This window comes from Macrotis lagotis, chromosome X (assembly GCF_037893015.1).
Source record: "Macrotis lagotis isolate mMagLag1 chromosome X, bilby.v1.9.chrom.fasta, whole genome shotgun sequence".
NCBI lineage: Eukaryota > Metazoa > Chordata > Mammalia > Peramelemorphia > Peramelidae > Macrotis > Macrotis lagotis.
Genome location: NC_133666.1, coordinates 697710617 through 697724772, shown reverse-complemented (window position 1 = coordinate 697724772; position 14156 = coordinate 697710617). Strand labels below are relative to the sequence as shown.

Below are 14156 nucleotides of genomic sequence, written 5' to 3'. Positions count from 1 at the left end.
AAGAAGTGGAGATGATTCCAAGCTCTAGGGATAGTGAGTAAAAAAGTATGGAATCTGGAGATGGAATTCAAGGAAGTGCAAGAAACCTGTGTCAATGAACATAGATTACATGGCGAGCGGTTAAGGTAATAAGATGAAAAGGTAAGAGGAGGTCAGGTCATGAAGGGCTCTAAAAACCAAACAGGATTTTATATTGGATGCTGGAGGCAAGAGGGGGCTAACGGAATTTACTGAATAAAAGGGTGGCATAGTCATACCTGTATTTTAGGAAGCTCAATTTGGCATGTGAATGGAAATGGATTAGAGCAAGAAAGAATTAGGACAGGGGAACCAAATATTACTACGCTATGGCCTTTACACGAGTTATTAAAGGCCTGTACCAGTGTAGTGGCAGTGGCAAAAATGAGAAGAGGTATATCTAAGGAATACTGGGAAGGTAAATCAACTGGACTTGGCAATGGACTGGATATGTTGGGAGAATAAAAGAGAGAACTTAAGGATTATTGCTAAGGTTGTGAGTTTGAGTGTCTTGGAGGATGATGGTGGCCACAAGAAAGAAATTTGGAAGAAGGGAGAGTCTGGGAGAAAAGAGTACAAATTTACTATAGGACCTGCTAAGTTTAAGATACAACATTCAGTCTTAAATGTTCAATAGGCATTCTAAAGGAGCAGAATAATGCCTATGTTGTCTGAAGAGTTATTAGACCAAGGAGGGAGGAGAGGAATGGAAAATAACAGTAAAGTATAAAAACAACAATGAGGCAGAAACCTAAAGCAAAGGGTTTGAGAACAATCTTAAGATTGTCCTGAAGAACTGCGGGGCAGAAGTAAACACTTCAAGAAGCTGTTGGCAAGGCTGCCTATCAATGGCTATTTTTTAAAAACTGAGTTACCATGGAAACAGGGGGATGTTTTGCCATTTAAAAGAACAAATTCAATTCAATAAACATTTGTCAGGAGGCTGGATTGAAGTAGCTAACAGAATGAATTGAGAAGAAAAAAGAGGTACCTATATGAAAGGTACTATTGGGGGCATTATCTTTAAGGGGGAAAAAAAAAGCAGCATCCTATCACTGATCCCATGGGGCTCTCAGAATCACAATTCTCTTTCCTATTAATTGCCCAACTTCTCCAATGGCCTGCTTCATACCAGCTAGCTCCATTTTACTGGCCTTCAAGATCCGCTCCTGAAAGATCACTGAAAGAACAAGAACAAATCTCTTCTAGAGAGCATCCTTTGAATTCTGCCTCTCTGAGCTGGAGGGGACCACAGAGACCAAAACTTTCTGGAACAAGAATCTCTCTTCTGGATGTCCCCAACAAGTGCTCCTTGTCCTTTGTCTGAAGCTCTCCAGTGACCTGACCAAGGCCCAAGCTGCCCAGGCCATTTCCAGATGCTCTAAATATTAAGAAACTTTTACTGAAGTCAAGTCTAAACTATGTTTACATTTAAATTTGCCTCTGTAGCCTCCACCCATTGTTTCTAGCCCCACCCAAGTCTAATTTCTTCTTATGAGACTAGGCTTCCACGGGAGAACTCTACAGAACACAGGTCTCAGGTCCTCCACATCCCCAACCATGTAAAGGATACTTTTCTTCCAAGCACCATAGGAGAGAGATATGAAACAATTGCTCCCATTTACCCAAGAAGAACCATCCTCATTGGTGTCATGTTATTAAATCCTGGAAATAGGCTGAAAGCTCTAGTCTTCCACAAATACATAGGCCACCCTGATGGGCTTCAAACAAAGATCCTGACAGCATGTGCATTCACTGGCCGGCCCCCATACCTGGCCTGAATGCTCACCCTCCCTGGCTCCACCTCCTGACTTCCTTCCAATCTCAGCTGACATCTCAACTTCTATGGGGAGTCTTGATCAGTCCTCAGTTTCAATGCCTTCCTCAATTTATCCTTCTAAGGCTGGGTGGGTCTCATCTCCCCCATTAGACAGGGTCCCTAGTGCTTAGTACATGACCACATAAATGCAAGGTCAATGAGTTATCATTAGAATTCTTTTTCAAAGTTAATTTGGAAATCATTGTCCCAACAAATGTGGCAATATAATCGCTTTCCTACCCAAAACATCAGGCTGATCCACCTCTCTGCAAGCACTGAGGGTCCTCTGCTGGCACGCCCTCTTTGTGGGACCTGGGACAAGTCACTTTGGGTTGACAAACACCTCTCTGAACCTCCATTTCTGGATCTGTAAACAGGGATGATAACTGTATCTACCTCACAGGGTCGCAGGCTCCAGTAAGATAATGCTGTAAAAGCAGTTAAAACCTTCCAAGCACCACATTAATGTGAGCTATGACTCAATGTTCTCTGAGGCGCCTCCCAACCCTAGTGCCTTTAACACGCTATCCTTCAGAACAGAGATAAGAAGTTCTATCAACACATTTGGATATTTGTAATGTCACCTCCTACAAGGGTTTCATTTATTCAACTCCAAAATGAATATTCTATGTAAACATTTTCTGAGTTTGGTATAATTACCCAAAGGAAATCTACTCAGAAACCACCTGTCAGGAAGGTCATACAAGCCACTACCACACCACAGAGGAGGGTGGACTCTGGGATCCCTAAAATCCTTTCCAACTCCAGAAGGTTCTGAGGAAGAGCAGAGTGTCGATCCTAATTCAATGCCATTTCCCAGAATGTTGGGATCATATCTTGAGTCTTAGAAAACTCAGGTCAGCTGCTCTCTGACCTGATTCCCTCAGTAGTGCCATATCAAAATCCTTGCTGGGGTTGTTCTCATTTAGTTTGAGATTAAGAGCTAAAGGTGTGATGCCTATTTACAAAACTGTTACAGTTTTTTTCAGGTGGGAATGAACCTAATATACTTCATGATCTGATTCAAAGAAAGATTATTTATGAAAAGCAAATTCTTATGAATTCTTCCCCTTGACAAAGCTGGGGAGTCTCAACTACTTGCTTCTTCACCTCTGGCGGGTTACCTGGGTTTATAATTTCCTGTAAGACTATACTACTGCAAACTCAGCAACGTGCCCCCAAATACTGCTGGGTGATGATAAGAAATGATGAAAGGAGCAGTCTCAAGAGAAATCTGGAAAGCTTCTATGAAGTGATTCAACAGAATGAAATGAATAGAACCAGGAGAGTAACATATACAGCAGCCGCCACATATAAAGACAAATGACTCTGAAAGACTTGCAAAATCTGACGAACACAATGTCTGACCCCAATTCTATCAAGATTCCCATCCCCTGGCAGAGTGTTGATGGGCACAGAATGCAGTCTAAGGCACAAACTTTTTGTACATGATCAATGTAGGAATTTTGATTGACCTTGCATGTCTATTGAAAAGATTTTCTTTTTCTTTTTTCAGTAGAGGGGGATGAGAGAAAATAGATTTTCATTAATGGGGGAAAATTAAATTACAATTTTAAAAACTGTTCAAAGCAGACGAATCACCTTCCTTCCAAGTGTGGTAATCAAGGCATCCTAGCTCTCTCTGAGCTTCCCATTCGTGAAACCACAGGAAACATCTCATTGCCCTCCTTGCCCACCATCAACAACAACCATATATTAAGCTCTCTCTGCCTTGGGAAACAACCTCTTCAGCAAGGATGAGGAAATGGAGCCCAAGAGAAAGGCTGAGTCTTAACAGAAGTCACCCCAAAGTCAAGAGAGAGCATTTCCTGGGACAGACACAAGGCGTGAAATTGGAAAACCTAGAAAAGAACGGGGTCATGGAAGCCAAGGGGAAAGAGGAGAAGGAAGGGAAGGGCCCCAGTGTTCCAAGACAGAAGACAAGGCCTTTGACTCTGGCCATGGGGAGGCTTTGGGCATCACAAGTCAGATAAGCAGTAGACAAGTGAGGCAGCAAGAACATACATCCTTTCTGAGTCTGGAAGTGAAAGGGAGGAGAGAGAGAGAAGAGCAGACTCAAGGTTGGGGAGAGCTGGCTTAGCACATTTGTACACAAAGGGAAAGGAGCCAAGAGACAGGGAGAGAATGAGATTAGAGGGTCCAAGTATGAAGGGGGCCACTCCTTGGAAAAGAGGAGACAAGAGAAGAGAGAAATTAACCTTGAATGGAAAGAGGAGGCATGGAAAAAAGGGAGATGAGGCCTTGGGGGCAGGAAGGAGGCCCTCAATTTTCTTAATAAAGTGAGGTCAATCCTCCTATTCTGAGAACCAGTGGGGTGCTCTTTGGACAGAGTTTCTGATAATTCTGAACTTGCCTTAAGGGTATCCTCCAAAAGATAGAAGGATCCACAAAGGGAGTTTACTTCCAACAAAGAACTAGTTGCAAGGGTAAAATGAGATGAAAAAAACCTCAAAAGCAAAGGGACCCTCCCTGCTAAAGTTTGTGATAGAAAAGGCAAGGTGGGCATCACCACAGATTCAGTCCTCCTCAACCCTTCACCCCCCACTCCCCATCAGATGCTTTCAGGGGCTCATCACCTCTCTCAGCAAGTTTCTCCCCTCCACCCAACTGCTGCCATGTCACTAATGTTCAAGAAGCTTCAGAAGCTCCCTATTGCCCAGGGTCCCTAGGATCAAATACAAACACCTCAGTTTGACTTTCCATGACCTCTTCAGGAAGATTACACCTCATTCTCTTTAACACAAACTACAATCCAGCTAGACAGGACTACTTGTTGCTCCCACAATGTTACATTTCCTATTTCCACAACTCTGCACAGGTTGTTACCCAAGACTAAAAATGTACCCCCTCCTCACCTCTAGCTCTGAGACTAAGTCCTAGCTTCCTTCAAAGTTCAGATCAAGCACCACCGCCCTCCTTCATGAGGCCTTTCATGATCAGCCCCCCCCCCCCAAAGGCCCCTTTCCCCACCCTCCCAAATAACTACATTTACTCAGAATTTGCCATCTCTTCTCTCCTGTCCCACTGAATGGAAGCACTTAAAGGGTAGGAACTCCCACATCTTATCCTTGCAGTCACTGCCCTGGCACAAGTACTTGGGAAATGCTCATGGGATCCAGGCACTCAAGTTTTCCAGGAAGTCCAGGGGGCATCAAGATTGAAATTCCAAGAACACAAGGAGAAGATTCTGATGAGAAGAAAAGGGGCAGTTGCCCTCCGTGCTTCCCCCCTGAGCTCCAGTCATACCTTGGTACCCCAGCCTCCACAATGCCAAACAGAATTCACGTCCAAGACAGTAAATGCTCGGCCTTTCCAGGCCCATTACATATTAGCCTCATTTCCTGTTCCTCAAGACAGATCCCTCCATCTCCCACTTCCCTGCCTTTGCCCAGGCCATCCCCCAATGCTCTCCTCCTTCCTTTCTGCCTCGTGGAACCTTTTCATATCTGCATTCCCAACACTGAGCAGACTGGAGCACAGTGGATGCTTTTAGGGTTTCTCAATGACTGAGGGTTGGGGGGGGGGGCCCTATTTTGTATCCTGGCTCCCACTGGTGAAGCCAATGGCCCCTTCCCAGAATGTTTACAAAGGCAACAATATGAGAATTACAAAAGAAACCAATTATATCCAAATCATTAACAAAATTGTAGAAAACCAAAACAAATCTTATCATCCAAACTCAGGATCCCAAGCAGGATCAGCTAGATGTAGTAGTGTGGATGGGGAACCAGTCCTGGAGGCTCCGAGTTCCAATCTAACCTCAGAAACTAGCTGTGTGACTCTGGGCAATCACTTTTCCCCAATTTTCCCTCCCCTCAAAAAGGGAGATGTGGGCAGAGACATAATTCGTTAGTCCATTTGATTGCTTTTTAAAGACACTATACAAAATCCAAGGTAAAGAGACTTAACAGAGGGAAGACAAGAAAATACCATGGCCTAGAAATAAGAACTTCAGAAGACAGCACCAAGTTTAAAGCAAATTAAGGATGGTGAGCAAAGGAAGGACAATAAAAGGAGGTGAGGGCTTTCATAGCTTTGAGGAGGAAGAATACTAGAGAATGATCACAACCTCAGCTCAGACAGGACGCCATCGCAGATGAGGAGACAAGAAGGCTGCTTGTTTCCTCTGATAAGAAGAAAGATCTTGACAAGACAGAACAGAAAAATGACTGGAGGAGTGGGCATATTGAAATCCAGGGCCAAGGCCCAGATTAACCACTATTGACAGCACACTGGGGAAAAAATGGTTCATGGGATCAGAATCGGTGATTTCTGAGAGGCGGCTGGGACAGGGCCTCTTGCAGGCTGGGATGGAGTAATTGGCCCTGAAAGTCCCCCCTGCCCTCCCAACTCCCAGGAAGAGTCCTTGAACCCCAGAGCTCAGGCTCCAATTCCCCCTCTCATGTCTCCCCCACCCTTTCCAGCTTGAAGAGGATTGGTTTTTTCCCAACAGTCGGAGGAAAGGTTAGAGCTGAGGAGTCCAGATTCCTCTCAATTCCCTCTCTGTTCTAGCCCTCCCAGAACCCTCTTCCCTTCATGTCAGGACTCCTCCCTCTGGAGGAGCCCTTTCCTGGTCCTTGCTTACAGAATTTATGAGGCAACAAGGGAGGGCAGGCCACGCATCGACTGGCCTTGCAATAAAGATCTCTGGGGTCACGCCCAGCAGCTTAAGACCATTTCTTCTGCAAAATGAAGCCAATGCCTGCAAGCAGTACCAGGTTCTAGTGCCTTTCTTTCGCTAGGGCAATAATTTCCAGAGATTTCAACTGGAGACGGGAATCTCTTCAAAACAGAGATGAATCTAATCTTTAACTCTGGTTACTACATCCCCGCCCAGGCAACAATCACTACTTGAAGGGGAAAAAGGCATTTTCTGAAGGCCTCACAAATGCAACCTATGGGGGCAGCAAGGTGGCACAGTGGATAGAGTTTGGCTCTGGAGTCAGGAGGACCTAAGTTCAAATGTGACCCCAGACACTTAAAAAAAATTGCCTAGCTGTGTGACTTTGGTCAAGTCACTTAACCCCACTGCCTTGCAAAAACAACAACAAAAAAAGATTAACAAATGCAACATGTGATGGACTTCCTTCCTTTCAAGTAGTTTGTCAAAAAAAAAAAAGGCTACCAAAGGCCAATCCAACAAATTAAAAATTCTGTTCAGAGGTGCCAGGAACAAAAACATTTGCATGATACTGATTCAATCCAATAGCCATTTTTTGCACATCCTGAGGATGGCCAGTGCATATGTGGAGCAGTCAACAACAATACTTCCTAGGTCCCTCATACTGAGCATTCACACAAAGTCAGAGTTTGCCACATAACAATAGTGGCTGTTTGCACAGCACTGGACTAACTGCTTTACAATGACAATTTTATTTGATTCTCACAACCACCCTGGGAGGAGGATAATAATATTATCCTCATTTTACAGATGAGGGAACTGAGGCAGACTGCAGATACACCGAGTCCACAACATGTTCATGGTATGTTTGGGGAAAGTTACCATTGCATTCCCTCTGGGTTTGTTTCTTCTGGAAAGCTCAACATCATGCCAGGCAGAAGGCAGACCAGATTAGGACGAAGATTTCTTAACATTTCTATAACGTAACTCAAATTTTCTCACAGTATCTCCAGTCTTGGGGGCCATCTAGTCCAACTCCTACTCCCAAAATAATGCCACCACAATCCGTGGGACAGAGAAGGCTCCCTGGGAGGTAGGTATAGCAGACACTATTATCCCCAGTTTTACAGAAGAGAAAACTGGCTCTGCCCATCATCCTGCAGCTGATAGCGGAGGCAGGATTTGGCTGAGATCTAATACTAAGGCTCACACAAGAATGGCTGCTTCCATCATACCAGGTGGCACAGTGGCTAGAGCCCTGGGCCTGGAGCCCCGGACACTTACTCGCTATGGGGATGTGGCCTTAGGTAAGCCACTACTTGATCTCGGTCTTCCTCGGTTTCCCCACCTGAACTACTGAACTACAGGGATAACAGCACCTTCCTCCCAGGATTGTTGGGAAGATCATATGAGATGAGATTTGTAAAGTCCTCAGTAAACACCATTACATCAAGAGTTAGAACCCAATAAGAAGGCTAGCAGTGTATGAGCAGACATTATTTCAAAAGAAAAAATTCTACCACCTGACAACAATCTGCAAATGATAAATCAAGATAACAAGGATTTATAAGTGCTTCTGGACTGATGTCTTTTATGAAATAATAACCATCTGAAAAGGACTTTCCTCATAACAACTTTATAAAGTAGGCAAAATAAGAAGTATTCCCCCCATTTTACAGAAGAGGAAACTGCAGCATGAAAGAAGGATTAGGGTAAAACAACTAGAGTTTGTTATTCTGTTGTTTCAGTCATGTCTGACTCTTTGTGAGCCCATCTAGGGAATTCTTGGTAAAGAAATTGTCTCATTTATTTAACAGGTGAGAAAACCGAGGCAAACATGGGTCATTTACTTGCCCGGGGTCCCACAACCAGCAAGCTGGTCTTCCTGAATCCAGGCCCAGGACACTATCCACCTCATCCCCCAGCTGCCTCCAAAGTGAAAGGTATGGCATTATTAATCCCACAGCACGTTGGAAATGTAGCTACGACTGTAAATTTTCACGCACACTGGGTCATTTAACCTGAAAACCATCAGTAAGCCAATCACTTCTCTGCTGGGGAAGCTCAGAGCTTCAGTTATAAGGTGGCCCACACAAAGCAAAGCCAACACCAGCTTCATTTTTCTTCAAGAATTTCAACCCAAAGCCACACAGACGGGGCAGTGTTAGGAGCTGAACCCAGATCTCAGCACCAGTCTCATTCCATGCTCTTTCCACCACTGTACGGAAAGGAAATCCAAGTTTGGCTTTAAAGAAGATCTCCTGGACACAACTTCTAGACAGTCATTACAGCTGAAAAAACATGCTGTTCTGTCAGAGAAATGAGCAAGAAGAAAATCAGGGGAATTCTCCCAGCTTCAGACAACAGCCAATGGAAAAGCGTTACACAATACCAAAGGGAATGCTGGCCATTTAAAAGACCCATACGCTGCTATCTCAAAGGAGGCTTCCACTCTAGCACAAACTAAGAAAAGGAAATCTGATCATTCAACTAGCCCATTTCTGTCAACCATTCTTTAATTTAATACAGCAAATACTGACAAAGTGCTAGGCCCTTCCCTGGGAGTTTACAGTCTATCAGGGAGTAACCCTATAAGAGGTACAAGCAAATGCTCTTTGAGGACTGAGGAAGGGTCACTCTGAATGGACTGAGAGATGAGGAAATAAGATCCTGGAAGACAAGAGCATCTGAGCTAGGCTTTTAAAGAATGAGGGGAGAGATGGGAAAGGCAGGAGACTTGAGAAATCATATTACAATAAGGATCAATTCAAGTTATACAAACATGAGATGGAGAAGGAGCAAAGGCGAGAAAGAGAGGAGGAGGAGGAGGGGAAGAGAGAGAGAGAGAGAAAGGGAAGAAAGGAGAAGGAGGAAGAAGACATAGAAGGATAGGAAGTAAAAGAAAAAATGAGAGACAGAGACAGACACATGTCAAAGTGACATGACAAAGATCTTTTAAATACATGATTATTTTGCTTGGGTGTAGAATTAAATGAAATAGCATAGAAGCTGCAGAAAGACAAATCCCAACTCAGTCAATATAAAGGAAACCCTCCTAGACAAAAGTAGACCAGTTGGGCTCAAGGAGTGAGCTCCCTGTGCCTGGAGAGCTTCCAGCAGAAGCTGTATAAGGCCATGGTGCTAAGAGATGAGTGGGAGTCTGCAGAGGCTGGCCTAGATTACTCTAAGGCCCCCTTAGCTCTTGGAGTTGTTTATGGAAGGCTCCAATTGCCAAACTTGAAGCCTAACTTGATTCTATTAGAGCTGTTCAAAATGCAATGGAGGTTTTTCAGGAGATAATGAATTTGCCACCTTCACTGTCTAAAGTTATATGCCACTTAGGGCCATCAAATGACTCCCCTTCTCCCGTGACCTTTTTCCTTTCCTCCTTTGAGCTTTTTCCTTTCCTCCTACCATAAAACCCAGGTGTCAAGGGGTCACCTCTTGACAATCCTTCAAGATTCCTGGATTCGCTGGGGTAGGGGCTTCCTCTCTCTAACAATGACCAAACAGGCTTCCCAAATTTCTGCTGCACCACTACCTCTGCCAACTGACTGCCCACACTTCCCAAAATACATCCAGCATTCCTATCAAGCAGTCTCCTGGCAATATCATAATTGGTGCCTTTGGCCCATCATCACCCTAAAATCCCTGAAAAGCCCAACACGCTCTTCGGTCTACTTGAATTCTGCTGCCCCTTCAAGGCCCACCTCATCCCCACTCTTCCCAGAAACTGCAGATGAGCCTTTCTCCTCCCCAAGGACCACGCGTCTAGTCAGAAATGGAAGGCACACATCTAGTCCTCCATATATAGAGAACACCCTGAATTTTAATATGCACAAGAAATTTCTTGATTGCTAGCTCCAACAGTGCACACCCACATAAGAAAACCTCTTTACCTTCTATCCTTTGCAACTCCTGCCTATATTTTCCATTAACCTTAGAATCAAAGATTTAGAACTAGAAGGGGCTTTTTAGAGGCCTACAGTTAAGGATACAGAGGAGAGAGAGGCTGGCTTCCCCTTGGTCACAGAGCCAGCAAGAGAGCCAGACTTCAACATGGCCTCTATACTGTCCTGATGCCTAAACCAAGGGTCACCCCATGCACTGCTAGCATTCATCTTAATCTTAATGAGCCCTGAACCATCCTGACGGATGCTCCTCAATTAACACTGCTTGACTAACAAGGGATTCCCAACATTTCCAAATTGGCACATCTGCCCCTGTCTATGTCTCACCTTCTATTATTTGTAAAGACTGCCTGGACCATTGCCGTTATCTACGGTCAGAGACAGAGGATGGGCCTGTCTCAACAGTGCAGGCTCTGGAGTCAGAAGGCCCAGGTTTCCCAGCCCTCCTCAGGCTCCTCTAGCTCTTCCTCTGCACCCTCAGCGTTTGGGTCAGTGCCGGGAGAGAAGTGTGCAGTAAATGCTTGTGGATGTGAGAGAATGTCATTGCTATTCCTGCACCACCAAGATCTGTTATTTCCTCCATTCCCCAAGTTTTGCTGCTGCTGCTGCTGCTGCTGCTGCTGCTTGGGTTTTTGTTGTTTTGGTGTCTTTTTTGATGAGAGGAGAAGGAAGAGAGCTTCAGCAATATCAATCAGTCCATAAGCTTCTATTAATGGTCCTGGGCTAAAGGCCAGAAATACAAAGAAAGGCCAGGGTGCTGCCTGCTCTCAACAAATCCAGGCTAATTAATGGGGAAGGCTGGCTCCCACCAAAAAGAAGAGGAGGGAGCTGGTCCCCATACCTTCAACTGAAGATGATGGGGTTGGGGGGAAAGGTCTCCTAGACCCCGAACCCTCCAATTCTGCTCTGGAGCTCAGCCATCTCTTCTCTCCCTCTTGCCCCTGTGTTTCCCATCCTTCCCCTCAGAGCTCTCCTCGACAACCATCATAAGCCTCGGGCTGAGGGGAGACAACATGGAAGGAGCTCTCCTCAAGCAATGCACAGACAGGACCAAGTGGAGACAGTCTGGGGGAGGCCTAGAATTCCAAGGCCTGGGAAAGACTTCTTACAGAAGGCAGGAAGGATTTCAGCTGAGAAAGGGATGAGGGACATGGAGTCCAGAGAGGGAAGGTTCAGGGTCCACCCCAGCCTGGAGGCCAGGGAGTGTATGGAGGGGTGAAAAGGGCTCTGTGACCCCAGCTGCCTCCTAGCCTAAAGGAGAGCCCTCAGAGGGGAGGCTGACTGCATCTAAAAAGAAAAGAATTTAGTCATTTGTCTTCATTCTGGGGTTGGTGGGGAAGGGATTCCAGCAGAGGGAGTGGACTCAACCCCATGAACTCCAAGGTCCCCAGTTCTAGCTCAGGGAGGCTCCTCTCCTATCATCTGCCCACGGTCTTATGCCACTCCCCTCCTCCCCAAGGACCTTCTACCCTAACAGCCAGGTGCCCAGGGGCCAAAGTCCACATTCATGAGCTCTCTCCCCACCCTCACTTCACAGCAGTCAAGATACTGGAACCAGCTCTGGGCCCAGCCTGTTTCTGCTAACTAGGGGTCTTCAGCACAGTGGATGGCTTTTGGGTAAGAAGGATCCAGGGAACCCAGAGACACCTGGGGACTGGGTAAATGGATCCTGGTTCCTTAATATCAACACATGGGTTGAAGATGAAACTATATCTGGCACTGCAGAAAACTATCAACAGTAGTGCTAAATTATAGGTGCCACCAAACTCCAAGAAGAAAAAGAAAAACTAGTTTTACTAGTAAAGCATCAATAAAACTTTTTTAAAAAATTCCAACAACCATCAAGTCCTTCCCCTCCAATGAAAAGAACCTCAAGTCTACTTTCAAATCTCTACAGGCTTAGTGTCGGCAATGTTGTACAAAGGACTAGATGTCTTACAACTAACAAGTATAAATTTGTTCTTCTAATCCTACAGAAACTCTGCTGAATGGTGCATCACTAGAAGCCCATATTTCCCTTCCCAAAATAAAGCAATCCCAGTTCTAAAGATCGCTTATAACTCCTGCCTAATTACACACGTCCAATAACAATTACACCTATCATTAAGCGTTTTCCGTTCGACTGGTTCCCGAGACAAAATCATTCCTGTGGGGTCATACTTCTGCTATCTCCACAACAGGTCTGAGGGACAAATTTTTAAACAGAAGCAAAGAGAACGTGGATCACAACGCAGCATATAAAGCCCCCTACAGAGGAGGAGGATGATGGTGTTTCATCCTTCATGAAGACTACCATGATATCAGGGAGCTGATGCCATGACATGGACATGAACTGGATCTGACTGGAGGAAAAGGGGCTCACTTTCTCCTCCAGAGCTTGGGTCCAGCGGCCAGATGTGGATCAGAACCACTGGAAATGGCCCCGGATGGGAGGCAAGTGGGGTCACCCTGCTAGTAAGAGTCAAGTGTCTGAGGATGGATTGAAAGTCTCATTCTCCTTCTGGAGGTCTAAAAATGAACAGAAAAGACATCACGGGAGAGGGCAGATCCGGCGAATCGAAGACTCTTGAATAGCCATGGGGCTATTCTGGGGCTGCCAACTAACTGAGGAGTAGAGAAACCAAAGGCCCGAGAGAGAGAGCGAGAGAGAGAGAGAGAGAGAGAGAGCGAGAGAGAGAGAGAGAGAGAGAGAGAGAGAGAAAGAGAGAGAGAGAAATAAACAGAGAGAGAGAGAGAGAGCGCGCGAGCGCGCGAGCGCCAGCCCGTCAGAGGGCCCGGGTCCTCCGAGCTGGCACCGCAGAGACCCCCGGGCTGAGCTCCCCCTCTGGGGAATGGTGGCGCAGGGCAGAACCCTCAGGCTGATGGAGTCCGGGTTCTATTCCACAGAGAAGAAGAAATGACTGCGGCTTTTTGAGCAGAATAACACATAAAAATGATTTCCTCTTGAAGCACTCGGGGAGCTCCTTAAAGAGTTCGCCTCTCCCCCCCAGTCTTCCGGGGCGCTGCTCTCCGGTCTCCCCATCCTAGGAGGCGGGCCGCAGGAATGCCGGGGGGTCGGAACAAGCGGCCCCAGCCCTGCCCCGGGGACACCCCCCGGCTCCGCTTTCTGCGGCTCCCGCGGGCCCCCCCCACCCAGGCCCCCGGTGACCCCAGCAGCGTGGAGGTGGGGGCGCCGAGCCCGGGGGGGGGGGCAGCCCCGGGGGTCCGAGTGGGGTGCGGGCTGGCAGCGAGGGGGCCAAGGCCGGGGCGGGGGGCTGGGGTGACCTTCAGGCGCCCCCGCGGCCCCCGCCCCGCGCACTCACCACACCATGCCGTAGGCGCCCTCGCCGATGTAGGACAGGTTGGTGTAGCGCGGGCCCACGTCGAACACCTGCCCGCGGACCATCTCGGGCCCCGCGCCGCCGCCGCCCGCCGCCGCCGCCATGATGGCCGCCGCCGCCGCCCGGGCCGAGCCGGAGAGGGAGGGCGCCGAGCCGAGGAGCGCAGGCCGCCGCCGCCGCCCGGGCCCGAGCGCGCCGCCGCCGCCGCCGCCGCCGCCTGCCTCCGGCGCGCCCGCCGCAGCTGCCCGACCGACCGACCGCGCCACGGACCGACCGACCGACCGACTGACTGGCGGCCGCAGGGCGGGCGCGCGGCGAGGGGCGGGGCCTGCGGCGAGCGCGCGCCGATGCGGAAGGACCGGCCGCCGCTGGGGGGGGGGCGCAGCCGAGGCGCGCGGTCACGTGCCAAGGGAGCCGGCGGGGGGCGGCGGGGAGGGCGGCGCGCA

General features: G+C 47.6%; 1 protein-coding gene across 1 annotated transcript in view; it reads right to left on the bottom strand.

Annotated features, from left to right (window-relative positions):
* The window catches only part of MAPK1 (mitogen-activated protein kinase 1), a 68606-nt gene extending 54777 nt beyond the window's left edge, over nucleotides 1–13829 (bottom strand). The window contains exon 1 of the mRNA XM_074206604.1: nucleotides 13693–13829. Coding sequence (XP_074062705.1) covers nucleotides 13693–13814 — 122 coding nt within the window. The 5' untranslated portion in view covers nucleotides 13815–13829. The remainder of the gene's footprint in view (nucleotides 1–13692) is intronic.
* Nucleotides 13830–14156: the final 327 nt, after the last annotated feature.